General features: G+C 42.7%; 1 protein-coding gene across 19 annotated transcripts in view; it reads right to left on the minus strand.

Annotated features, from left to right (window-relative positions):
* The window catches only part of LOC140626332 (uncharacterized), a 591,342-nt gene that overhangs the window by 467,917 nt on the left and 95,921 nt on the right, over nucleotides 1-27,504 (minus strand). For 18 of the 19 annotated variants that reach the window (XR_012025526.1, XR_012025519.1, XR_012025521.1 and 15 more), the window contains one exon: nucleotides 21,020-21,063. The exons of the other annotated variant lie outside the window; for it this stretch is intronic. Coding sequence is in view for 8 of the 18 variants with exons in the window: in XM_072814043.1 (XP_072670144.1) it covers nucleotides 21,020-21,063 (44 nt within the window). In the remaining 10 variants the exon portion in view is untranslated. The remainder of the gene's footprint in view (nucleotides 1-21,019; nucleotides 21,064-27,504) is intronic. 19 annotated transcript variants of the gene reach the window in all.

The following is a 27,504-nucleotide window of genomic DNA, read 5'->3' on the forward strand; positions in this document are numbered from 1 at the left end:
CTGCCAGCAGCACAGCATCAATGTACTTTAATCTGCCGGTCCAGGGGTGCTTCAGGGGAAGCAGTTCATTTATTAGTTCACACGATCCATTCTCTGAGCATCACCTATGCACAAGTCACTCTTCTAAGGTACTGGAGAAAAAAATTTAAGGAAAGGCACTTTAGGATCTTTATTTTTTTTAATCAAAGGGAAACCAGCCCTCACATACAGAGTTGATTCAAACAAGACTGTTAACATCATCTAGGTCATTAGAATTCCTTCTTCAAAAGCACAGTTTTCAGCTAAGTTTTAAAAATCTAGTATGGAAACAAGTGGATGGAGTTTTAGGAAGATTGAGAAAATCCTCCCCCACCTGAGTTATTTAACTCTCTTCTCACTGGCAAGCTATTACGCGAGAATGGATGAAGAGAAAGATCAACTTGGTAGACACAAACTTCTTTTGAAAGATTTATTCATGAGACACAGAGACAGAAAGAGAGTGAGAGAGAGAGAGAGAGAGAGAGAGAGAGAGAAAGGCAGGCAGAAACACAGGCAGAGGGAGAAGCGGGCTCCCTGTGGGGAGCCTGATGTGGGACTCCATCCCAAGACTCCAGGATCACAACCTGAGTCAAAGGCAGACGTTCAACCACTGAGCCACCCCGGTGTCCTGACACAAAGTTAATTTTCCTGTGTGCTCAGAACAGTGACTTTCCCTAAAAACAAAGTTTAGCTCAATGAACAGCTCGAACATAAGGTACAGTGCTACAGAGCTGCCCCCCCAGGTTCCAAAACTAAGTACAGACTGAGCTTCGTTCTCTGCCCTGCTTGAGTAGAAAGACCCTATTCCAAACCCCATCAACACTGGTGTTCATAGGTCTCATCTGGAGAAGTCTTAAGGGGTTGCATGGGGAGGCTCAAGGGCCACAGAGGGGTGTAGAAAGGATGACCAGGTAGGGGGTTGGGTTTTCATGCTGTCCAACAAGCACCAATAGCCAACTGGAGCGTGTTGTTTAATGGTACCGTGAATTGTTTTCATCCAGAAAGCTCTGCTTTATGCAAGTAATAAAATCATGTGGGTAGGACATACAAAGAAAGAGGGAGATCTGGAACCAAGGAAGTTAGTTTACTGCCCATCTCTGTATAGGTGACTAATGGTAAAGTTAAAGCCAAGCACTTATAACACGGTGAGAACATGTGGGGTGCCCCTGTCCCCCACCCTCATTTATTTCCCAGGCTGTTCGTGCAGAAGGAGGGACATGGGCTTGCAGAAAGCACTGCCTGGTTTCAGACATCAGCATTCATCACAAGGAATCCCTTAGCCTGCACTAGAGCCAGACCCTTGGGCCTATGGTTTGGGTCAGAGAAGTTTAAGGGATCACAGGGCGCCTGGGTGGCTCAGTCAGTGAACTGTCTGCCTTCAGCTCAGGTCATGATCTCAGGGTCCTGGGATCGAGTCCCACGTCCAGCTCCCTGCTCCTCCCACACCTGCTTGTGCTGTATGTCAAATAAATAAAATCTTAAAAATTCTAATTTCTAGTATGTATACTTTAAGGATTTAGGAAAGAGAGTATGGGGAGAATTCAAATAGTTTTCATTTCCCTTAGGTGGCATGCACAGAGGTTGAATCTAAGGCTAACATGCATCAGTAATGGAACAGTTTATTCAATTTGCCGACCTAGGTGGTGCTACTTCTGGTTCAAATGTTCTCTTAACAATATATGGAAAGCAAGTTGTTTAAGAAACATTCTCCTCTGGGCCACGTGTCAAGCACAGCTTGATCATCTCAGACGGCAAAGGCTCAAGCCAACAGCTGTATGTCACTGTTGAAGAGGAGGGTACTTTCTATGGAGTACCTTTTTTGGTAAGAAAAATCTCAGCAGTTCATAAGTGATCTTAATTTGCCACACTATGTTTTTACGGACATCTCTGAGCAATTAAAACAATGTTGCAAATGGAAATTGCTCGTGCCTCATTGCAAATTTTATTGCCGCAATGGAGTCCTTAAGAAGCACTATTAACTTTAATGGTGACCTGTTGCTCCCTGATTATGAGTCATCTTCAATAAAGTAACTCAGGGATCATCTCCAGGGTGGTGGGAAGAGGATGCACAGCAGCAGCGAGGAGGAAAGGGGAGGTCCCAGGAGGGGGGAGGAAAAAAAAAGAACACACAAATTAGCACACAGGAGAAAGATGGGAACCTAGCACCAAGGCAAGACTCATTCTATTCTCTTGCTAGAGATCAGAATGTACATCACCCACCCCAGGCTCACCCCAAGTGGTGCGAGTTACACAGAAGATTGAAAGCCCTGCACATAGGAATAGACTTAACACAACTCTGAGCATTTATAAATTTTATTTCATCTGAACTGTATCCGACTATACGGAAAAATCCATTGTCCTACACACTTGTTCAAGTAGGTTAGCGAAAGTTACAAGCTCTGATCATAAAAGATTTACTGGCTCATTGTGAAAAACTGAGGAGAAAGTGTGAAAATGAGCATACAGGTTTGTAATCCCTACTTACTGTTCTGGGATGCTTCCTTCCTAGCCTTAGGATTTTTTTTACACAAATATCATAACATGCAATCTTCTAGTCCTTTTGGGTTTTCAAGAATTGAAGCAGATACTTAAGTTTGACTTAAAGTTCAAGTTAAACTTACATGTACACTGAAGACAGGTCTAAGTGGTCTTAATATTTAGTATTTTTCTCCTGTGTTTTCACTTACATACCTATCTCTCTACAGGTTTATGATAGGGATGTTGTCATTGTTCCCTTGTAAAAGTGCTTTTTGCAGAGAGATGATGTTCCTGAATAAGTCAGAAGCGTGCACCTTTGAGGTATAGAAGACATGCATTCCTAAAAAAGAAGTGTAGAGTAGGAAAAAGTAGTGAATTCTGCAAATCTTAACCACTTTCGCAACTAATCCCAGTGGCTTAATAACAGATGCTAACTTTGGCCCTCTGAATTCTACAACTTCTCATGCATCCCAGACTCTGCATCATGCCCTTAACTTTTTTAGAGTAGCTTCACTTTCTCAAACATGTCCAAGTATGTTTAGTTTAGTAATTCCACTGTAAAAGTAAACACAAGTGGGAGGACAGAAAGAAAAACAATGGTTAAGAAAGGGAGGGGGGGAGGGAGGAGGGGAAGAAAAGGAACGGGTGGGGAGGGAGAAAACGTGTTAACCATACCCAAAGGCCTAGGACATTACATACATACATTGCCCAGAATTCTCCCTGAAAAGATCTACTCTCAAGTTCACAGAGCAAGAAAGCAAGTTCAGATTGAAGGGTGGGGAAGGGGGGAGGGAGAGGAGGGCAAGAGAGAAGGGGGGGGACCAGGCTTGCATTCATCAGAGGGAGGCAGAAGAAACATTTCTGAGCCCCCCTCTTCGCTTCTGCTCCTCCAGGTCTGAAGTGTGGGGCCAACCCTAAAGCCAGCAGAGCTTAAAAAGTCCTGCCCCCCTCGCTGGGTGCTGCCCCCCCCGCCCCCCCCTGGCCGCTGAGTCAGGCCTTGTGGCCGCGGGCGCCAGAAGGTCACTGCTAGGTTTGGCACGAAACGCTCACGCGGTGAAATAGGGGCCTCCGAAGAAGAATGAAGCAACAGCCAGCAAAGAACCACTTTGCAAACAGACTTCCAAGGAGAATTAGCCTCTTGAAATCCTCTGTGCGAAAGTTCACACCATAAAACAGCTGCTTCTTCACGTCTCGGGGTCCTAATTAGCCCCGAGCTCCTGATTTGCACAGAACTTCTGGCCAATGGTGTCCGGGCCGCCGCGCTCCTCCCCGCTCCGCTCAATCCCATAAGTGCTCTTGGTCAAAAACGAGGTCATAAACTTGTCCGCTGAGAAGCATTTACTGTCGTTTCGAATGGCGTTTTCTGTTCAAGAGGTTATGATAATAAAGGAAGAGCTGCAAACAGGCTTTGGAGTCCTAGCAAGGCTTGCCAGCGTGCAGCGCGGCCTCCCTACCTCAGCTCGGCCCTTCTGGACTCCAACCCGCTGCACTCCGACTTGGGGGGGGGGGGGGATGCAGAAGAATCATTTCTAGAATGACTATATCAAATTTTACTTAGCCCTCTCCTCCTCCCCCCTCCCAGCTTTAACCTAACAGCTCCACGCCAAAAAAGTAAATTCCCGTTTTAAAAAAGCATTAACAGGCCTCACCCCCACCAAAGTTTACAGCAGAGTTACATCCTGTTACATCCTGCCGCAGAGAGAAGGATGGGGCGGGGTGGGAGGCAGGGAAATGGAGCAGGGCAGCTGTTTTTTCAATAAACTCCAGCTCCAGCAAACCTCCCACCAGTTCTTCCACACCCCCAGCAGCGAAGCAAGAGGAGGCAGCAGGAAAAGTCATCCCCCCAAGGCAAGGCAGCAGGAGAATTGGGCTGGCTCACTCACTTTCTGACCTCCCACACAACTGACCAAGGTCCTTTCTAATCCACGGCAGGGGGGGTAGGGGGGAGGACAGGAGGACGTGGGCCAAAGGATTGCTCGGTGCTTCCTTGGATGCTGTGCTGACTGAGCCCAAAAAACTCCAACCTCCTCCCCACCCTGCACCCCTGCACATCCAAGCAGAGGCATCGGGCAAGGTTACAAAAGGAGCATATAAAGAAGGTCATCCCACACCTTCCAATATGCTGGAAGGCCGCCCCACTAAAAGGGCACAGCTGCTGTCAACAATCCTGTGCTCCCCAGCCAGCATGCCCTCCCAGCTCAGCAACTGGGCTCCCCTTGCTCCTCTGCAGTGGGAAGGCTGGAAGGGAACCGGAGAAGGGAGGACCCACCCCTACTCAGGCCAGCTGAGAAGCTCTAATTTGTTAACCTAGAAAACCCTGGGGCATTGTAATCAAAGAGTGACTCCGCCCCAGCAGTACCTCTGATGATTTTTTTCCCTTCTAGTGGGCAAGAAGAGAAAAGGGAAAATGAGGACAAATGTGTTCAAAACAGAAATACTGCATAACACTAACTTGGTTTTGGGCAAGGACCAGATTATAGGCTCAACACCTCCATTTCTGTCCAAGTGGAAAGAGAAACTACAGGGTAGAACCCTGATCCAGCTGTGTGAACTCTGGTGCCCAGAGACTCGGCCAGCCCCAGAAGATCAACATAACCCCAGATTGCTCCTCAGTCCCCAGCTGGCCTTTTTTTTTTTTTTTTTTTTTTTAAAATTCTTGAGGGTTCTTTTAGTCCTTCTTGGTAAACTGATGCTTTTTATGCTGTGATTATAATTACTACAGAATGGTCTCTTAGCTTCCAAATTTATGTTCTTGGTGTGAAATGGTTCCATGCTGGAGAAGATGGTAGGCGTATATGAACTTCTCTCTCAAGACGACTCTCAAACCTTTCTCAGGTGACTGAACTGTAACCAAAGAACATGAATGGGTGAGGTGCTCACAGGTAACTGGTTAAGGAGAAAAATCTGGATTATCGACAGCATTCACTAAAGACCAATGTCCTAACATGTGGCTCATCAGACTGTGTGCCAAAGCATCATCGTTTTACAAGGGGCACAAATTCCAGCCCTTACCCATCCCTAAGAGTAAGCTCAAGAGAACCTCATTCAACATTAATTGCCTTGAAGGCCCATCTGAATTCTACAAAACTAAAAAAGTGAAATTGCTTTAAAAGGCAAAATATACCAAAAGAAAAAAATTTTTACAGTTTTAGCCAAATTTAGAAAAAAAAATTGTTGGTGCAAAAATTGTATTTCTAAAATATACCTAGTCTCAAACGGATGTCACATACCTTCGCTATACTTTGGGTGGTACCATTTATTTACAACTCTGTACATACTCTGTTTTTCTTCAAATTAAGAGAAAATAAGGTAAAATCTAATGAGCCAACTCCTAATTCCACATTAGTGGAATGTAATTTGGAAATCTGATTCTTTTTTCAGACTCTCCTCCACTTCTAGGACTATCTAAGCATAAATGGGGGACAGGAGAGAATCAAGTAAGACCTGGAAACACCCAGCTATCATGAACTGTAATTTCCTAAGTAAAGCCAAGGCAGTAGGATTTATTTTTAAGATTTTATTTATGAGAGAGAGTGAAAACGAGTGGGAGGGGTGGGCCGAGGGAGAAGCTGACTCCACACTGAGCAGGAAGCCCAGACTGGGGCTCCATCCCAGGATCCTGAGATCATGACCAAAGCTGAAGGCAGCCACTTAACAAACTGAGTCACCCAGGCGCCCCCAAGGCAGTGGGATTTAGTAGCTGATTGGAGGCTTGTCAAATAGACCATTCCAGGAATAAAACCAGTTCATTTTTTCTTTAAGTTTTGACGGTAGAACTGAACCAAGTTGTGGGAAACTTACCTACACATGGTTAGAGAGCCCTCTCCTCTCCCTGCCCCAGGTGTGGTTCAGTGTTCACTCACCTTTGTCATAACTTGTTAAAGAATTATTTGCAACCCAACAAGAATATTTATGAACATATCTGACTTGTTTTCGGTCTTTCTGCAAAAACAGAGTATAGAACTCTTGGATCTCAGTGAGGCCCCCCCGCCCCCAATCAGGAGACATGAACCCAACCCCTTCCCCCTCCCAAAAAAGAATCCAAAAGGGGTGAGTCCAGGTGTTTCTACATCTTACTATAGAGTTGGAGTCACGTAGCCTTCATGCCCCAAGAGCCATAGGATTACTATTTGGAGTGTCAAACACTGCTTATCCATTGGATTAGATTCATCAATAAAAATACTTCCGAGTCACCTTTTCTAAAATTGACATAGCTGTAAGAGCCATAGGCAGCCAATCAGAAACCTCCATGTAAAGTCAATATTCTTTAAATAAAAGAGTCGATAATCCTGCTCATTTAAGATAGTAATTTACTCCACCTGACCACAAACCATTTACAGTGTCTGCAGCAACTATAAATCAAAACTGCAACAACTAAACAATCAACTGAGCTGTATCATATTCTCCTGAACGCAGGAAACTTAAGCACCTGGTATTGATATTGAATGGGGAAGGACCAAATGAAAGAATTTATATCCTTTGCCCAGAAAAAAAAAAAAAAAAGAAAGAAAAAAGAAAAAAGTTCTGTGAAGATTAAACCAAAGTACTTTAGGAGAGAAAGGAGAAATGAAGCCTAAGTTCTAGACCTACGAAGTTAAATAGGATTATTCAAGGAACCACAAGGTCTATGCTCCACGGCTCAAGTGTTACTAAAGAACTGACTAATGTAGTTTGATGTTTGTAAAAGTAGTACAGCTACATCTTTGCACTTTCCAGATGCAGAGTGGGCCTCTACTCTGTTGGCCTTTCTGCAGGAACAGACTTGGAAATGGTTATCTGGGAAGGGCCTGTTTATCTCCATCTCTGGGCCTGTCCAGAGACATGTGGTTCTTTCAAGAATGGCTAATTGCCTGTAGAGTACATTTCAGAGGGCAGCAAAACATAAAAGCATGAGAAGAGAAAAACAGAATCACCTACACTGCCTCACTAGACTCCACGTTAACTGAAGCCATCGGACTCTCAGGCACCATTTTAATGTTACTTTTTAAAAACTGTCAAAGTACACCACACCTCCTACTGCTGCCATTTCAGATGGAGTGTTGGGGTTCCCTTGGATACCCCTTAGCCTGTCCACTTGACCACACTGTGCCTTGAGTTAGTACCATTAACACAATGAAATCTCAGTATCTCTCTCCTTCAATCACAAAGTGATGGAAAAAAGGGGCGCAATCTTAAAAATGCTTACACTGAACTACATTGCTGGGAGATGACAATTTTTAAGTCTCTTACAGTGTGATTATGACGACAAGCATGAAAAGGGATTATTCTTAACTGACATAGAAAATTAAGGCGCTAACGTCCAGGTAAGACAAAATACAAACCAAGCTGGAAGCATTTCCCTTCCTGAAAAGCACTCATCAATCATTCTGGCTGTCTGGTGATAATGCTTCAGCAAACCTTCCGGTGAAATTAGATTCTTGCCAATTCCTATGCATTTAAAAGAGGACAAATATGTCACAGTATGCAAAACATGTGATCAGAAAGACATTTAATTTTGAAGCATGACGATAAATGTCAGCTAATACTTCGGAGTTTAGTGCCTCTGAAACATACCCTTTAGAAGGTTCCTGAAATACAGTTTATACACTCAACCAATTTTCCTTTCTTCTATAGTTTCCATTTGCAAAATGGCTTGGGATGTACGAAAGACATGTGACTGACATCATGCTTGGGCATGAAACCCAGGGAATAAAAGACATATCAATTAAGAAAAAGAGAGAGAGAGAGAGAGAGGGAGAGATGCAGCGATGCATTTTCCAGGACTTCCCTAGAGAGACAGGCACCGTATCATATCAAATCAAAAGCTTTTGCCTATGGGAACTTTTATTACAGCTCCTATCAAAAGGACAGGAAAAAAACAGCTTTCCGGTTTTCACAGGAAAAGAATGATTTCCAAATTACGACTTTTGAGAGCTCAGGAGAAGGGATGACTTATTTGTAGTAAATGTGAAACACATGGTTTTCTCAGAGCGTTTCTGTCTACCCTGCAGTTATTTCTCTTATATGAAAGAGATAAATTATTAAGATTTAAACACAATACCCCTTAGAACGCACTGTACATTTCTGTTTAAAGCCTGAGGGTCGAGACTTTAAATCACAATTCCAAGGGTAAGCAGCAAAACGTCACCCTCCTTACTCCAGAGACAGGCCGTGCAGTTATATCCTACACACCATGGAAACCTGGGTTGGGTGGAGACAGCAGCCAACAGAACATCTGCCCCGTGAGCCCACCACTGGAAGGTGGAGAGACAAACTCCAGCCAACACAACAAATCAATGGTCTCACTGGGAAAGATGGGGATCCATCCACCAAACCGGGAGTGGAACTTTGTTTTGCCCTTTTGTCATTTTGTCAGGGTGTTTACTCTTTATCCCAGTGGCTCTTAACCCCCAGCTGTACAGTAAAATCATTTGAAAGATGGAAAAAAGAAAAAAAAATAGCCTAGTGTGCATGTAGAGTTGAGAATCGCTGTTCCATCCTATCTGGGTTCAACTTCATGAAGACAGCATCCAACTCTATCATCTAGATGCCTAATGAGAACTTGTGAGGCAAGCTCTCCTTCGGCTTTCTTTTTTGAGAAGTGCCAGAGGCTCTCAAGGGAACTTCAGTGCATGTGCCAAGTGTCCTCTCCATGGCTACACGCAGAGTGTCCCTAAGTCTGGAAGACTGGAGGCAACCCTATGGAGTTGTAGCTCACTCTCTTCTAGCCAGTCTAGCCATTGGCTTTCCACCCCACCCCCACTGCCTTTCTCACCTGTGTCACAGGCTGGTCCCCCAGGGAAGGCGTGGGAGAGAATTTCTCTGGAGGTCTATCCAATTTCCTAGCAATCTGTAACACAGGAAAGAGCTCTCCACAGTCTGTCACTGTGATGCAAATGCTACTCACAGATACCTAAAGGGTCTCACCCTAAACAAACAAACACCCTGTTAAGCAGAGTTAAGCACAGGCCCTGAACAATTCCAACAATGCGAATGCAAATGGCAAAGCCGGTGATTGCACTCAATTATCTTTTATTGTTGCAAAAGCTGCCTGCCTTGAGCACCTCCACCGCCCCCCAACCACCACCAGACATCCACACCCACAGCAGCTACCTGCCTTTCTGCTGGACCACTTCTCAGGTAATGAATAGGTCCATGGGCATACAGAAGATTACGTTACCAAAACCTTAGTAAGACCTAAACCACAAAAAAGTTGTTCCTATACTGTCAACACAAATTATTAACTTCTAGAAAATCTGTTCATTCACAAATTTAAAATAAAAACCACCTTGGGGGAAAAAGGGCTACCTTACACTCGACATTACGGCAACTTCAATGATTAAAAAAAAAAATTATCTGGGGATCCCTGGGTGGCTCAGCAGTTTAGCACCTGCCTTCGGTCCAGGGTGTGATCCTGGAGTCCAGGGATCAAGTCCCACATCAGGCTCCCTGCGTGGAGCCTGCTTCTCCCTCTTTCTCTGCCCATCTCTCTGCCTGTGTCTCTGCCCCCCTCTCTCTGTGTCTCTCATGAATAAATAAAGCCTTTCAAAATAATAAACATAAATTTAAAAATAAAAATAAAAAAATTATCGAGGTACATTCGACAATACAGCAACTTCAATGATTTAAAAAAACGTCAAGGTAAAAGGACATCCTAAGAAAGTTTAAAAAATTAAATCGCTGTGTCGCTAGGTGAATTCCATCAATAGTATGTTGTATTGTACATCAATCGCATAGTCTTAATACTTATTACTTTTGGTATTTATAAGTGGAAAGGTCCATAAAATAAAGACCCACATTTAATAGTTTTATTTTTGTTAAATGGCTGGTAAGTACCAGGCACTGCGCTGAGTGTTTTGCATATTTTATTCCATTTAATTCCCTCAACTCAATGGGGAAATCACCAAGGTTTCTGTTTTATAGAGGACTACCTGAAGCTTCCATAGGTAAATCAACACGTCCACCATCAGCTAAGCTAGAGGATGGCTGAGCTGGGATTTGGACAAAAGTCTGGCCAACTCCAATGCCCTTGATCATTTTTATAAACTATTACAGTATAGATCGTCCATAAATAATGTGCTGGAATACTACTTTCACCATCATTTATTAATTAAAAAAAAAAAAAAAAGAGGCAGGGAATCTGAATTCTTTAACTTTTAACCCAAGGAAAGCAAAGTATTCATTATGGAGTCCTGGTGAGAATTGTAGGTTTGGAAACCTGTCTGATCTCAACTGGCCTGAGGCAAGTTCCTAAAGTTCTGAGCACTTTTCATTCTCTTCTGTAAAATGAGGAGAGTAATGTTAACCTTAGGTTGTTGGACAGCCTAAATCAAATTGATTTAGTCTTATTAGACTCAATGACAGCTTTCTTCCCTCTTTTAGCCAGTTTCTTACTCTGTCAACTAGGGATAATAAACACTATCATGCCACTAAAATAGAGGGCCTTAAAGGGGGAGGAAATTATGAAAACAGAAACACTGAAAAGCGATGCTTTTAAAAGACTGTGTTCTGATCACTAGCACTTTTAATGGAGTCCTATAAGAAATGATAAACTGTCACTTAATTCACATTGAGGAGTTCCCACTTAAGGAAGTCTGAACTTAGTTATTTCGTGAAGCAAATGATCCTGACTCATCTGTTTTTCAACTCTGAATCTTCTATTTGGCTTGGCTTTGTTTCGGGTTTTGACTCCTGCATTTCCACAAGGTTGGTTTTTTTTTTTTCTTTTAAGATTTTATTTATTTATTCATGAGATAGAGAGAGAGAGAGAGAGAGAGAGAGAGAGAGAGAGAGGCAGACACAGGCAGAGGGAGAAGCAGGCTCCATGCAGGTAGCCTGATGTGGGACTTGATCCCGGGTCTCCAGGATCACACCCTGGGCTGAAGGCAGGTGCTAAACCATTGAGCCACCCAGGGATCCCTCCACAAGTTCTTATTAAGTACCCATTAAGTGCTTGGTCCAATAGGGAATAAAAATATATGAAAATATGATTCTTACCGTTGAGAAGCATGGAATATATGTTTGGGTTTTCTTAAAGTAGGCATACATATAATGTGTGGATTAAGCAGCAGTTGCTAGTGGATAGGTCACACTATTAAAAAGTAGCAGAAAAAAATAAAAAATAAAAAATAAAAAGTAGCAGAGAAGGTAGTTGCTTGATGGCAAGGAAAAAGTTTTTCTTTGTTTCGTTTTAAAGATTTTCTTCCTTTATTTATGGGAGGAGGGGGCAGAGGGAGAGAGAGAATCTTAAGTAGGATCCATGCCCAACACAGAGCCCAACATAGGGCTTGATCTCACCACCTTGAGATCATGACCTGAGCTGAAATCTAGAGTCAGGTGCTCTATTGACTGAGCCACCCAGGTGCCCCATTCATTGTTGCAAAGATTTTCTATGTAAGTAATCTCCACACCCAATGCGGGGCTTGAACTCACAGCCTCAAGATTAGGAGTCACATGCTCCACCAACTTAGCCAGCCAGGTGCCCCAGTAAGGGAACAGTTCTGCACCTTGACTGGCAAGATGGTCGCTCAAATACACAAGCGTGATAACACTGCATAGAAATAGGCACTTCCCTGGGGATCCCTGGGTGGCGCAGTGGTTTGGCGCCTGCCTTTGGCCCAGGGCGCAATCCTGGAGACCCGGGATCGAATCCCACGTCAGGCTCCCAGTGCATGGAGCCTGATTCTCCCTCTGCCTGTGTCTCTGCCTCTCTCTCTCTCTCTCTCTCTGTGACACTCTCATAAATAAATAAAGAAAAAAATATATTAAAAAAAAAAAAGAAATAGGCACTTCCCCCTAAAGAGAATGCATATAAAAACTGGTAAAGTGCAAATAAGGTATCAGAGTGAAGAGTATTGTCCCAAAGTCAATTTCCTGATTTTGACAACATACTAAGATACTAATTGGGGGAGGCTGAGTGAAGCGCATGTGAGAACTCTGTACTGTTACTGTAATATCTTGGGAGTCAAACTATCCAAGTAAAGTAGTACTTTAAAAAAAAAAAAGCATATGAGGAAGTTCGCTTATAAACAGATATGGAAAGAGGTCTAGTATGTATGGTTAAGTATAAAACAGGAAGGTATTACACAATGTGTATAATATGCTACCTTTTGTGTAAGAACAGGAAGTATAGAATGGATACTCCTATTTCCTCATAGAGCAGCAGAAAGGGACCATAAAGTGCTGTATACGAAACTACAAATAGTGATTTCCGTGGGAGCTGAAAATGAGGAACCTGACAGAAGATGCTCAAATGTGGAAGATTTTTTTTTTTTATTTTGGGGAGTTTTGCATCATGCAAATGTAATACCATTCAAAACAAAGAGACAAATGAAAAGGATAATAGCATATGACAGCATCCATGTAGAAATCTCTACATCAGGTTTACTGAAGAGTTTACATACATTACTTTTAATCCTCAAAACAAAGGCCAAAGTGATTGATATACCTTGACAGAGGATAAGCCAAGACTCAAAAGTAGTTTTAAAATCTGTCACCTAAATCTTTTTCCACATTAATTCAACTCGTCATTCTTACCTAAATATTCTTGTATGCAGCTTTTCCTTTGCCTGAGAACACTCACCCGCCATCCCCGCCACCACTACTCCGTACCTTGTCCAGACAACTCCTTGGTTTTTCAACTTGAAAAACCAAGCTCCCACCCAGTTTATTTTTCTCCAAACCACATTCCTCAACAGAATTAGTACATCTCCTGTCTTAGCTCTGTGTCTCATACTAAGTTAAACCTATCTTAACCATTATTTCTTAAAGGTCCTTAATTCCACAGCCTCTAGCAAAATGCCTGGCAACTATGACTTTTGCTCATAGAATGTTCCTTCAGCTACAAAGGACTCTCTAATCCTCACCAAGAGCATTCAGAAAAAATAAGACCTCATTAAGAGGACCCATTCACTTGCTAACGGGTATAAATAATGATTCTTGGATATTTTGGGATAAAATTGGCTACAAGTACTTGTTAGAACACCAGTATCTTAAGAGGAATCACGCAATTTTAACTGGACATAAGTAGATCTTCCTTACAAACTCTAATACCAAACTTTTGAGTGAGGTTTATTCCCAATACTTCTGGTAAATTCTTTACAAAATATAAATTCATAGAGAAGTAGTAAACTTTCATAAAAATAGATTAATTTTTTAAAAATTCCTAACCATGATCTTTCTGAATTTCTTTTTCCAGGAAATGGGTTTACCTTTTAAAAAGGGAAATAAAGGGCACGGTGTTCAGAAGAGAGCTTGGTCCTTTGTTGCTGAGCTTCTAAAATACTTGGTGATCATTTAATATGGCATGGGTTTCAAGACAGACACACAGAACTGACTTTTTCTCCTCAGAATCTGTCCTCCAGAGAATGCTGCCCACATAGCTTATAAGTTAGATCAATGGCAAAGTGCCAGGCCAGTAGGGCATAGTGGTCAAAGATACACAGTCTGAAGTCAGATGCCTGAGTTCAAATCTTGACTCTGACAATTCCTAACTGTGTCCTCAAATGAACCTCTGTCTCATTTGTGAAATCAGGTTATACTGGTATCAAACACATTGAGATATTGGGAAAGATTAAATAAATCACGACACATATAAAGGGCTTGGAACATGCCCATCACACCAAGGATTGGATGAACATTAACTAGTAATAATATCCTAACTAACATACAGTACCTGCTCAAATATTAGCTACAGGGAGCTTCCCTATTTAGGTAACCATAAGGTGTCTGAAATAATCATCGGGTCAGGATTGTTCTAGAAGGTAGAAAAAACATTGAAAACACCAAAAATGTGAGGAGAGGATGTATCTTTGGGTGGTATATGCTCCCAAAAGGAGCTATTGCACTACTTTCCAAGAGATAAACTTTACTCTCTAGGGAAAGACATATGCTCCGAATCCCAGATTATCCTCTGTTTTGAGAATTTTGGTTAGCCAGAGAATGCTAATTTTGGAAGCCACTTTAATTTTTCCAGAGGTCATCTTAATGAAGATTCTAAAACGTAGGTCTTTCTATGATGCCAGACTTTGTTTTAAAAAGTGTATCTCGATGGGTCTTTACCAGGGAAAAGTGGATCTTTATGTCTCGTCAGGTGTGTTCTAAAGGTTTGTAGTGCCATGTGTTTATCTGTCCCTATACGCCTTTGGGGACCTTCACAAATCATACACAACATACTAATTCTCATGAGGCTACAAAAAAGGCTTTGTTACAAACAATATTGAAGTCACCTAATCAGTATCAAAACCAGCATGTGGGTATCTTACACAATTGGACAAAGACACTTTTCCTGGGGAAACAATTCAAAAATATTGATACTCCAACAGATATTTGTCCATCTATGTTCTTTCTAGCATGAGTCATAACAGCCAAAGGTTGGAAGAAATCCACTCATGCTATTGATAAGTGAATGTATAAACAAAATGATCTGCACATACAATGGAATATGGTATTAAAAATTCTGACACATGCTACAACATGGATGAACCTTGAGGACATTATACTAAATGGAATAAACCAGTTACACACACAAAAGAAAATACTGTATGATTCTACAAATCATTATCTACCGTTTAATTCACAGAAACAGGTAGAATGGTGACTGCCAGGGCCTGAGAGGAAGGAAGAATGGGAGTTAGTGTTTAGTGGGTACAATTCCAGTTTGGGAAGAAAAGTTGTAGAGATAGATAATGGTGACGGTTGTGCAAGTATGTACTCAGGACAACTCATCTGTACCTTTCACGCAGCTAGGATGGTAAATTTTATGTTTTACCACAAGAAAAAAAAAATGCTATTCAGTACCTACAACACATACAAAAGAAAGTGTTGGCTCCGATGGCTCAGTCAGTTAAGCATCTGCCTACGGTTCAGGTCATGATCTCAGGGTCCTGGGAACAAGACCCACATCAGGCTCTCTGCTCAGTGGGGAGTCTGCTCTCCCTCTCTCTCTGCCCCTCCACCCTGCTTGTGCTTGTACTATCTCAAATAAATAAATAAAATCTTTTTTAAAAAAATAAGTGGGTAGTTATCAATGAACTTGAGCTAAAGAAACAGTTCATCTAGATAATTTGGAGCAAGAGAAACCCTCAGGAACAATACAGCCTTGGTTCTACTTAAAACACAACAACAACCATGCCTCCCTTTTGTTTTAGCTAAACACTTCACCTTAGTATCAAAATGAATCTTCCCAAAAAATTAGAGGGAAAAATATTCAAACTCTGCTCCCATTCCAAGTGTCAGTCATATAATACACGTTTTGTTTGATACCTTGGCTATCCTCAGCAGCACAGAACTTGAGCCATCCATAATCTTTACTGTCAAAGCAATGCCTAATAAACTTCAGTGAGGTTAATCCCATTAAGATCTAACATTGTTATCCTTTTTAAGTGAAAACACATTTAATTAGATCACAGGAATACACAGAGAAGCAGTCTGGTTCCGTCACTTCAGTGTCTGTGTCTGAGGTCATATGGACAATATCTGAGCATGGGTAGGATTATTTCCTTCTGGTGCTTTCTCTCTTTCTCTTTACCTTTCCCTACACCTTACTTATTGAAATTGGATAACATCTACCTACCAAAGAGCTGTTGGATCCCCATCACTACCACATCCCTCACCCCACACCTTCAGTGACAGAAGCTTTCAAAAAAGCCCTTCTGCGAAGTTAGTCTGCTGCACATCTGACCATTCGTTACTTTTAAAACACTCATAAATTAATGGGACAAACTATCTTTGTCCCTAGAAAAGGGTAGTGGTATACACTGTAAATTTGATCTCGGGATTGAAGAACAGAAAAGGATTTCACGGGCAAAGAAGATGGGACAGGATGGCTGGACAGCCGTACCGGTTTAGACAGGCAGGTTTTACTATGTCAGGTCACAAATAGTCACTTTTGTAATAAATAGAAAACAAAAGGTAATATGATCCACAATTGTTAAATTTGGGGACTGCTTAGAAACCTGTATGATCAAAATCCACTCCCCGGAACGGTCTAACAGATCCGCAACTCAAATCACATGTCTGTATGAAACATTATCTCTACTTGGTAGAGTCAACCTTTTGGCATTGGTGTATTAGTTTGACTTAGTACAATCTGGAAGGATAAGTACAAAAAGTTTAAGAAAATTTGAATCCTTTTTCTGATTTTTCTAAGATTTTTTTATTTCGTTCTTTTTTTTTTTTTTTTTTTTAATTTTTTTTTTTATTTATTTATGATAGTCACAGAGAGAGAGAGAGGCACAGAGACACAGGCAGAGGGAGAAGCAGGCTCCATGCACCGGGAGCCCGACGTGGGATTCGATCCCGGGTCTCCAGGATCGCGCCCTGGGCCAAAGGCAGGCGCCAAACCGCTGTGCCACCCAGGGATCCCTTTTTATTTCGTTCTGATCATGGATTTTGCTCGAATTAAAAACAGGTGGCATATGAATATTTGGTATTTCTGGCAGCAAATTTGCATATCAACAGAAAACTTTTTAATCACATAACTCATATTGTAATCACATGAAAAATAGCTTTCGCTTTTCTCTTGGTGAGGAATAACATTTTAGAAGGTCTAAGAATCAGAAACCCTCACGGTCAACCAACACCTCAACCTGCTGTGTCATAAGGAGTCCACAGAAAACTCTGAGCTATACATAAAGGTGTATTTTCCTAAAAGGCACGTTAAACCGTCGACCGTAACCAATCAGGTTTTAAACGTCTGCTGTCAATTAAGAATAAATAAATTCCTGAATGATTAATTTTTCCCCCATTTTAGAAAATGAACTCAGGTCTTATTTTGGCTGCATCTGCCATCAGCAAGGAGAAAGAAAGGGCATGAAATAAAATAAGCACTGGCGTCAAGAAAAGCTTACCTCCTCCCCGCATTTTTTTATTGGAAAAATAAAATTTGTTTTCCAGTACGATATTTCATTTTTTAAAAATCTGTTTCTACTCAAAACTAGAGTTCTATTTATTTTTAAATGAGGCACACGAAACCTCCCAAGTCCAACTCAGATTTACATCTGGCTAATCCTCCAAATGTGACCGACCAAGTTCATGCTGTTTATTTCTGAGTTCTGTGATTTTTGGATAACACGTGTGAGAGATAGCAAATTAACTACTGCTAGTCAGCAGCAAGCCAGCAAAAGATGTCTTGGGAAGCAAGTGGGAGCAAATCCTGCAAGTCAATTTCTAATCACACTTGCCAGAAATTTGGGGGGAAAGGTTACCAATCCTGCCAAGAAAAATCAGTGGTAGAACTTGTTTCCCTTTTTCCATGGAATATTTCAACACTCAACCAACAAATACAGCTCAATCTTTCCTTCCCGTAACCTCGGGACTGCAAGGAAGGCTCTGGTCTCATTGATAGCCTCAGAAACATTAAAATGGCCCACCCTGCAAAACATCAGTCTCTTTCCCAGAGCAATGTCCACTTAGATGAAGGGCAACTGCAGAGGTTGACTCACGGGCTACAGAAATACGCATTGTACCCCCGAACCCCCAAGACACCTACAGGTGTGCAGAGAAACCCTAGTCGAATCTCCTTACCTAGAACTGGCCAGAAAGATTGTGGCATGAATTTGGGCCTCAGCTGAACACAGAACAAGCCAATAGCTTCAAGAACCACAGTCCGAAAAGCACGTATTCGTTTGGAGGAAGCCCCCGGAGAGTCACACTCTTGCGATGTATTTTCACGTAGTTCCTTACCTCTATCCCGAACCAAATAAATTCCTGGTTGTGAACCACCGCCACCGGTAGCGTCCCCTGGAGAACCTTCAGACCACGCTGATGCTGATGCGAGGACCGAGCCCTGTCCCCTCCTGACACCAACTCCCAACTCAACTGAAACTCTTGAGGCCAGGCCAGGTGACCGGGGCCTTTCTAGAAGCTGCCCGGGTGATGCTCCAGTGCGGCAAGCACCTTAGTACCCCAATTTTTAGCAGTGTGCTCTTTTTTAAAAAGTTTGTTTCTCCACCAAACACACTCACAGAAGTTATGGTTCTAATTGGGTCTGTCCCGACATTGTTTCCGGGGCCAGAAGGTTCTAGTCAATGGCCTGCGCGTGCTGGCTTCCCGACAAGGGAGTGGGCTCAGCAGGATGCTTTCTGCAGCCACAGATGGAAGGGGCTTGGTCCAGGCCCCCGGAAGGCAACGAAAGCCTTCAACCCCAACTTGGTCATGAGAAAGCAAACTCCCCATTTCCCTCGACTCACATAACACTCCTGACACCAAACGTGCGCCTTGCCCCCCACCCAGCGATTCTCCACATCTCGAGGGACACAGACTGGGGGTACTGCAAGTTCGTTCAATTCTGACTCTGCACCACCTGCCCAGAGTCGCACAGACCCCACAAGTTAAGGCCTCCAGCCACAAGAACGCTGCCCACCCCAAAGGCCACTTGCAAGCCCCGATCACAGCCTGTGACTCCCACCCACCACCTACATGGAAATCAGGGGTTCCCACAACTCCTTTGTCGGTTCATTAACTTACTAGAACAGCTCGCAGGCCTGAGGAAAACAGTTTACTTACCAGATTACCTGTTCATTATGAAGACTACAATTCCGGGACGGGCAGACGGGGTTGATGCCTGGGGCAAGGCGCAAGAGGCGGACGTGGGCCTCCTGGCATGCTCTGCTCCCAGGACCTGCCCAGCCTCAACCCAGCAGCTCTCCAAACCCCTTCTCCTAGGGTAGGTATAATGAACTAGATGATTGGCCACTGGTGTTTAACTCAACCTCCAGCCCCCTCTCGCCTCCCTGGAGGTCAGGGGGTGGAGCCTGCAAGTACCAATCCTCTAATCGTCTAATCACACGGTGGTTCCCCTGGCAACCAGCCCCCATAATTAGAGGCTTTCCAAGAGTTGCCTTATTAACAGAAACTCAGGTGTGGTTGAAAGGGCTTGTTCTGAATAACAAAACATATCACTCCAGAGCTGTTTCAGGAGCTAGGAACAATAACCAGATATTAAAACAAAAGACGCTTCTGTTAGTCTTAGGAAATTACTGAGGTTTTAGGAGCTCTGGCCAGAAGCCAGGGAGGAAGACCAAAATATATATTTCCTATTATATCACAATGACCCAGGTATAAGTGCACCATCTTGTGTATCTTGAGTATCTCAGGATATTCTGCTGTGTTGAACCCAAAGACAAACATAAAATAGGGTGTGTATAGAGTAAAACATTGGGATTTTCTTTAGACCACTATTTTTCCTTTAACTCTGCAATGGGTTAGAATCACCTAAAGAATCACTCCACCCCCAGAGTCTCTAACTCAGTCTGGGATAGGGTTCAATTATTTGCATTTCTAGCAAGTTCCCTGGTGATGCTGATGCTGGACCACACCTTGAGAACCACTGCTTAGACTAAAGTGGTGCCTCCCAACATACAAAATACCGGAGATTCTTTTCCCCCATACTCTTATGAAGATATAATTAACATACAGTACTGTTTACATTTAAGGTGTATAGCTAAATGATTTGACTTTCACATATTGTGAAATGATCACCCCAATACGTTTAGTTAAGATCCATCATCTCAGGTACAAAAAAAAGAAAGAAAAGAAAAGAAAAGAAAAGAAAAGAAAGAAAGAAAGAAAAGAAAAGAAAGAAAAGAAAAGAAAAAAAAAGAAAAGAAAAGAAAAGAAAAGAAAAGAAAAGAAGAAAAGGAGGGGAAACAATGTTTTTCCCTTATGATGAGAACTATTGGGATCTACTCTCTCAACTACTTTCAAATACACCACACAGCAGTACTAACCATAGCCATCATGTTGTAAATGGCATGCCTAAGATTTGTTTTTATAGTATGTGTCTGTACAATGAGAATATTGAACAGACTGGGTGTTTCATATAAAAGAATTCTTGTTGGGGCACCTGGGTGGCTCAGTTGGTTAAGTGTCCAACTCTTGATTTCTGCTCAAGTCATGATCTTCTTCATGGGTTGTGAGACTGACTGACCCCCATGTTGAACCCTGAGTCCGGCTCCAAGCTCAACACAGAGCCTGCTCAAGATTCTCCTTCTCCTTCTCCTTCTCTCTCTACCCCTCTCCCTGCACTCTCACTCTCTTGGGCTCTCATAAATAAATAAATAAATAAATAAATAAATAAATAAATAAATAAATAAATAAATAAAATCTTTTAAGAGATTATTGTTAACTATTGTTTTAGGTGTACAAACAATATTGTATCTATGTAAAAAAAAAAAAAAAAAACAAAGAGCTCTCATCTTCAAGAGTAATGTATGCATTGAAAAAAATTTTAAAACACTACAGATAGTTGCCACCTGCCTTATACTCGAATTGTCTCTTCAAGAGCAAAGCCTTACCCTGAAGGTAGGGATTGCCATTACCATGCATGTTTTCTATCACAACATACATATATGAGTAGATAAAAATGAAACCAAAAATATAATAGGGTAATAGCATAGAAAAGAAACTAAAATAAATAAAAGCAAAAGGTGGCCATGAGGATCTTTAGGGCAACCCAGGAAAGAGCAAAAACCAGGCCGCAGCCACAAAGGGAATCAGTATGACCCTTTATCTGTAAATCTCTCCCACCCAAAAAGTCTCTTACCTGAGCATGCAGGGTGCTAATGCTTCCGTAGTCACCTGAGAGTACTAGGAAAGAAAGGGAAACTGAGTCAAAAGTTGCAAGAGTAAACAGAAGGACACAGCAGACTGACATTTCAGTACACATTTTGGTCTACCCTGAAGATTTCTAGAAGAAAAGAACACATAAGAGTTGCTTTTGGACTTGCCCGCTCTAGAGCCATCCCATGCCACAGACTCACTACAGAGTGCTAGGCCCTCCTTATACCTGGAATTAAAGCTGGAAGCACCCAACAACCTGGTTTTAGCAGCAGCTCTGCTACTCCTATTGTAAAGCAATGCAAGCTTGTCACTCTCCCTTTCTGGGGCTAGACTTCATTATCTGAAAAATGAAGGGTTTTAAATGTTCATAGTGACTACCAGAGTTAACAGTGCATTTTTACACATGAAAAAATATTAGCCCTGGGATGTAATCAGAGCAAAGAAAGAAAGCTAATACAAATATATATATATATTTATAATCCTGACTCACATCATATATATCAGACCCCATTGTCTATTGCTTATTTCATTTACCCTCTAAAACCATTTTTGTAAGGCTTGTCTCAACATCAGTAGAAGGCTATGGACAGAGACTGGCTGAGAGTATGCAGTAACTTGCCCAAGGTCATAGAACTAGCCATAGCAGAGCCATAGATCAAAACCAGGAGCTGGCTGACTCCAAAAGGACTTTCTTCCCACTACACCATGGGCACTTTGCTGAGTGCCATCCTGTTGCTGGTAGACTCACATCAAAGCCACAGTGAATCCTGACTCCGGGACTTACAAAGACATGCAAGGTCATACCAAGGGTTAAGTTTGTTTTCTATGCCAGGACTTCTCTCTTTTAAAAATCTGATATTTTCTAAGAATGTATTTGATTATAGAAATACTTGCCCAAAAGAATACCCAACAAAATTAGCTTATGGTGTTTCTAAGTCTTTTTATTCAAAAAATTTATATTTTCCTTTCCCTAATAGTCTTCATTTGAAAAAAAAAAAAAAAAACACAGTTTATAAGAACAGGTTATATGTCTGGCTATAACAATGTAGATGCTTGCAGGTTCTTCCCTTCCCTAACATTTTTAGAGGCTACACCCCCCAAACTACTTATTTTTCTAAGCATCTGGTTTCAAAAGCAAAGTTCCTGGCAAGTCATGATAGATTTACCTATTTTACATAGTGGCTACTTCTTTTTTTTTTTTTTTTTAATACAATTCTAGAGATTAGAAATATGCCACATTTCCCATCCGGCCAAGGCAGCAAAACAGCTTCAGTGGGTGAACATACTGCATCAAGCAACTGTCTGGCTCTCTGGGGCTCAAGGTCATTTTTCACTCCATACAGGGATTCACGTAATTGGCTACGCACATTCGTCCATTGAATCAGGTGGCAAGACAACCTATTAGATAGATCAGTGGTCTGATGTAGGACACAGCTGCTCTGCTCCCTCCAGGCTTAAAATAATTCAGCACTATCAACCTCCCCCATTAAGTACAATTAATTTTATGAAATGGAGAAAATAAGCATTTTATTGGAAATGGCTGACACACGCTACACACAGCAGAAAATACCAACTGTGCACAGGACACCAGCTTCCCCCGGTTCCCACTGACCTCGAGGTGCTAATAAGGGAATTCTGCAAAGCCTGCATTAAAAGGGATCCCACATTTAGCCAGCCCTGACCCCAATCCAAACTTTTCTCCCACTCCGCAGCAAGAGGGCCTTACTAATTGGAATGTGCAGAACATGTGGCCCGAGGACCAGGTTTCACCAGCATGCACCAACAGAGCATCAACAACACACACACACATGCACACCACTCGGATTCCTTAGCTTTTAAAACCATCTAAATGTGCACAATAAACATGGGTTGAAAGATGAACGCATGTGTTTGTGTGGGTAAAAAAAAAATAAAACTTTAAATTAAAAAACACAGGTGGAAATGGTTTTCATGAGCACAGATCTCCCAGTAAGACTGATGGTATTGACCAGACATAGAAACAACAAAGATCCCCGGTGAAAAGAGACCCTCTAATCACATTAGCTTGTAGTTCTAAAGGAAGATGGTTGCTCTGGATTTCCCTTTATACATAGCAACTTCAAAAAAATCCCCATTTTCTTAGTACATCTTTATGGAGGGAAGCTTGCTTGCCTTTGAAGCCTCAACACAAAACAAACAAGAGTCTTTACAAGTCTTGTCTGACCACCCAGGGAGAATCAAATAGTATTTTTTCTCCAGTAGGCCACCCCAGGATATTGTGAATAAAAAGGAAAAGGAGGAACTCATCATGTAACCGGGATGTGTTTTTCTAGTGTAGTTGTACACTGTTTTAATCTAAATATTATGGTATATTTTTTCACTAGCAAAGCCAAAGCAGATCTAATTATTCCTTTATTAATAGAGAAGTTCTGAAATCGCGGGAAATAGATTAAAGCCAAGGGAACAGCACAGAGGTGGGGGGAAGATTAGGGAATTGTCTTCTCAAAATCCCAAGAATGGAACAGGGATTTTTAAAAAGTGCTGATGTTCAGAATGGCAGGCCGGTGGAGCGGGGCGAGCTGTTTTTTTAGTACAAAAGCCCTCCACAAAACCTCTCAGGGGCCAGACTGCAGGAGACACCAGGGGAGGGAATTTCTGGATACCACACTGAAGAACTTAGATGCATGCAAGTATTTTAGAATCATAAGAAAGCTGTATAGTCATAAACATCCTAAAATGCACTCCTCTAATCATGTTATGTCCCAGCACCAAATCTCCACATGGGCCAAATGAAAACCAGATCCTGTAGCCCGGCATGAGGGAAGTCCAACCAGCTTCCCACGCCTGGTTTCTACTACTACCTCTGGGGTCCCTGCTGTTCCTCCCATAATGCAGGGCACTTCCACCTGGTCAAGACCCCACAGATGGTCTTTTATTCTCCTGAAACACCCTGCCAGCCTCATCTCTCTCCTGACTCATGGACCTCCTCCTGAATCACCGCTCGGCTCCTCCACTGCCTGGTGGCTCTGGGCTAATTACTTACTCCTATTCCCTGCCTCACTTTCTCCATCTGCTAAATAGGAATATGAAAGCCTGTCTCACTGCTTTGAACTAAAATGAGCTCCAAGTGAGGATGGTAAGCAACTCATATTCAGTAACTTAAGTGTTATTTCCCTGCACTCAATAAATGCCACCTTCCCCTACTCCAGACAGTCTTCTTTAACACCCAGAGCCAAAAAACGTCTCCCCCTTCTCTGAATTGCCCTCCCAATCTCACGGCAGCAGTGTTGGGTAACTGGTCATTCTCTGCATGCACTATTACTATCTCCCTATTGTCACCACACCCTCCAGACTGTGCTCTTTGGAGGTAGGACCCCCGTTTAATTCATGTTTAATTCAATTGGATTCTTTCCAATGTCTCGTGCATAATCAAATATAACAACCTCAGGGTTCTAATATTAACAGTTCCTTTTAAATACTCTAGATAAAACCCATTACTCTGTAACTAAGAAAACAGAGTCCAGGGATGCCTGGGAGGCTCAGTGGTTGAGCATCTCTTTATCTCAGGTCAAGATCCTGGGGTGCTGAGATCAAACCCCACATATGGCTCCCTGCAGGGAGCCTGCTTCTCCCTCTGCCTGTGTCTCTGCCTCTCTCTGTGTCTCTCATCAATCAATAAATAAAATCTTCATAAAAAAAGAAAGCAGAGTCCAAGTGAGATGAATAATCGCACTAAGTAATAGTACCTCTTCCTATATGACCAACTTTGAATGGGGAGGTGCAAAGGTGGGTTAAGGAATGGATAGATGGATGAACAGATAGACATAAGGACAAACCAACCACCAATCAGATACAACATCCAAGATATCATCAGCAATTCAAACCCTGGGAGATAGTGTACTGACCACCATACAATGGCCACCTCACCACTCATCCTTTCTTCATCTACTACACATTCTTAAATGTCATTCCTTGAAGATTAACTAGTTTAATATATAACTGTATTCAAAACTTTTCAAATAAATAGCAGCTCACCTTTGCCTTGGGTAGCTTATTCGTGCCACAGCTTTTACCGAGAGCCAATAGCCTGTGCCAGGCACTTGCTTGTCCCCACAGGAAGCGCACAGGGGGGTCATCCCTGTGAAGAGCTCCAGCTCCATATCCTCTCTTGTTCTCCTCCACTCTGCCATCCCCATCTGTCCCTCCATTTATGCCGCAGAGTGGGTGCCGGCACGAGAAACCCCATCACAGAGATGATGAGGGGGGTTTATGGGAAGGCCGATTGCAAAGCACTTGGCAAATACTTCACTCTGAAGGTTTTGGGTATAAGAGCCCATTTCTCTTCCCTCTCTAAGGTTCAGGAGACTTTGCAAACCTCTCAGATGGCAGGAGGCTCCAAACCAGGACCTGGAGCCCAGGAAGAATGTCCCAGAACACCTGCCTATGGAGCCACACGGCGGACAGAAGACAGCCTTGGAGACATTCTGGAATGTTGCTGCGCCATGTTCAAAAATGTCCTCCTCTCCCCATCCCTCTCTGAAGTCTCAAACTCACCGGAAGTGTGATGTGAGTAATACACCAAGTGGAAAACTCCAGTTCTTGGTACCGGACAGAAGATACAGAGCAAATTCATAGCAAACTGAAGACACCACACACAAAACAAGTGGCCATCACATCGTGTCAATCACTGTCCTTTCCCCTGTGAGGTTCCAGGACACCCCAGGGGCATCTGAAGTAGTTAAACAAGGCATTTCCTGTTGCACAGGACCAATCGGAGGTCACTATCGTGACCGTTCAAACGTCACAGCATCAGAAGTTCTCTCGGGCCATGCCATTGGAGATCACGCTTCTGGCGACGTCTCCATCCCCACCCTCTGCTTGGCTTCTTTACAGCATTTATTATTATGTGACATTAAATCGTATCTTGTTTGTTTGTTTGTTTTTGCCTGTCTCTCCCACCAAAACATAAGCTTCTTTAGGGCCATGACTTGTTTTCTTCACTTCTGTGTTCCCAGTACCTCGAACTGTCTGTGACCAGAGATAGACGGTGAGGGAATATCTAAGTGGGAGAATGGATATCTCCTTCCCAGATCAGAAACCTGCTAACATAGACCCAATGTTACTAGCTACTGACAACGATAGTTTCTCGTCTGTTTAAAGGAACAGCCGACTGGAACCTGGCTTCTCTCCACTCATACCCAAGCTAACTGATGAAGAAGCCCAGAGAAGGAACGAGGTGCTTCTACTAACTATCCTGGGCCAGCGAGTGCATAGTGGGAGGCTCCTGGGCAAACTGGAGTGAGGAGGTCACTTTAAGCCTAAAGCAAAAGCAGATCTGAGGAGGGTCACCACTGAGTACAGTCACCAACTAGTCTAGATGCTAATGGCACAACCTGTTGCCGGGGTGGACCTGAAGGATGTCACCCTTCCCATGGCAGTGACGAAGCTGCGAGGGGATGACATTTCCTGTCTGTGTCTTATGGGGCCCCCGCTGCTAACCAGACTGTGAGACAAGGTTACAATCTTCCTAAGGAAGAGTACACTGGGAACAGGGACAAAAATCAGGTTGGAGGCCTTTTCTTTATTAGAAAACGTGCTTGTTGATGAATACATGCAGTAAAAAGATCTCTCTGCACAGAGCTGCAGGCAGCAAATGAAAAAGAATTAAGAATATCTAAATTTAGGGGTGTTGGGGTGGCTCAGTGGGTTAGGCATCTGCCTTCGGCTCAGGTCATGATCTCAGGGTCCTGGGATGGAGCCTCCCATCAGGCTCCTTTCTCAGTGGGGGGCGTCTGCTTCTCCCTCTCTCTGTCCCTGGCCCCTACCCCCTACCCTCTGCTCCTGCTCTCTCTCTCTCTCTCTCAAATAAATAAAATCTTTTTAAAAAGAATAGCTATTAATTCATTAATTCAGCATACCTGAGAGCACAGTAATTTCTGCACACATAACAAACTATATGCATTGAATATCTTTTCTTCCTTCCATGATAAATCATCTGTTAGGCAGGGGTACCCCGCTGGCTCAGTTGGTAGAACATGCAACTCTAGATCTTGGGGTTGTGAGTGGGAGCCCCATACTGGGCATGGAGCCTACTTTAAAATAAATAAACACATTCTCTTTTAGGCATAAAACTAGACCTGCATTAACTATTAACTCGGCAACGCACAGGTTTTCGTTGCACTTGCAGCCTGAGAGAAACACACCCTTTCTCTTGCTACTTAGAGAGTAACTCAGGGACCTAACAACCTCATATTGCTTCTGCTCTTCATCCGTTCCCTCAAACTGAGACATTCTCTCAACAAAATTGCCTTAAAGGGATACATTGTCTATAATAACAAACTGCAAGGCCAGCTAAAGTTCATACTGATCCTATGACAATCTGTTTGCTTTTCCACCTTAGGTGCAAGAAAACCCAGTAGGCACGCTAGAAAATGTCCTAGGACCTCCCTGCTCTGTGCTTAGGCAAGCCTCAACTCGCTCACACATAAA

This window comes from Canis lupus, chromosome 37, assembly GCF_048164855.1.
Source record: "Canis lupus baileyi chromosome 37, mCanLup2.hap1, whole genome shotgun sequence".
Classification (NCBI taxonomy): Eukaryota; Metazoa; Chordata; class Mammalia; order Carnivora; family Canidae; genus Canis; species Canis lupus.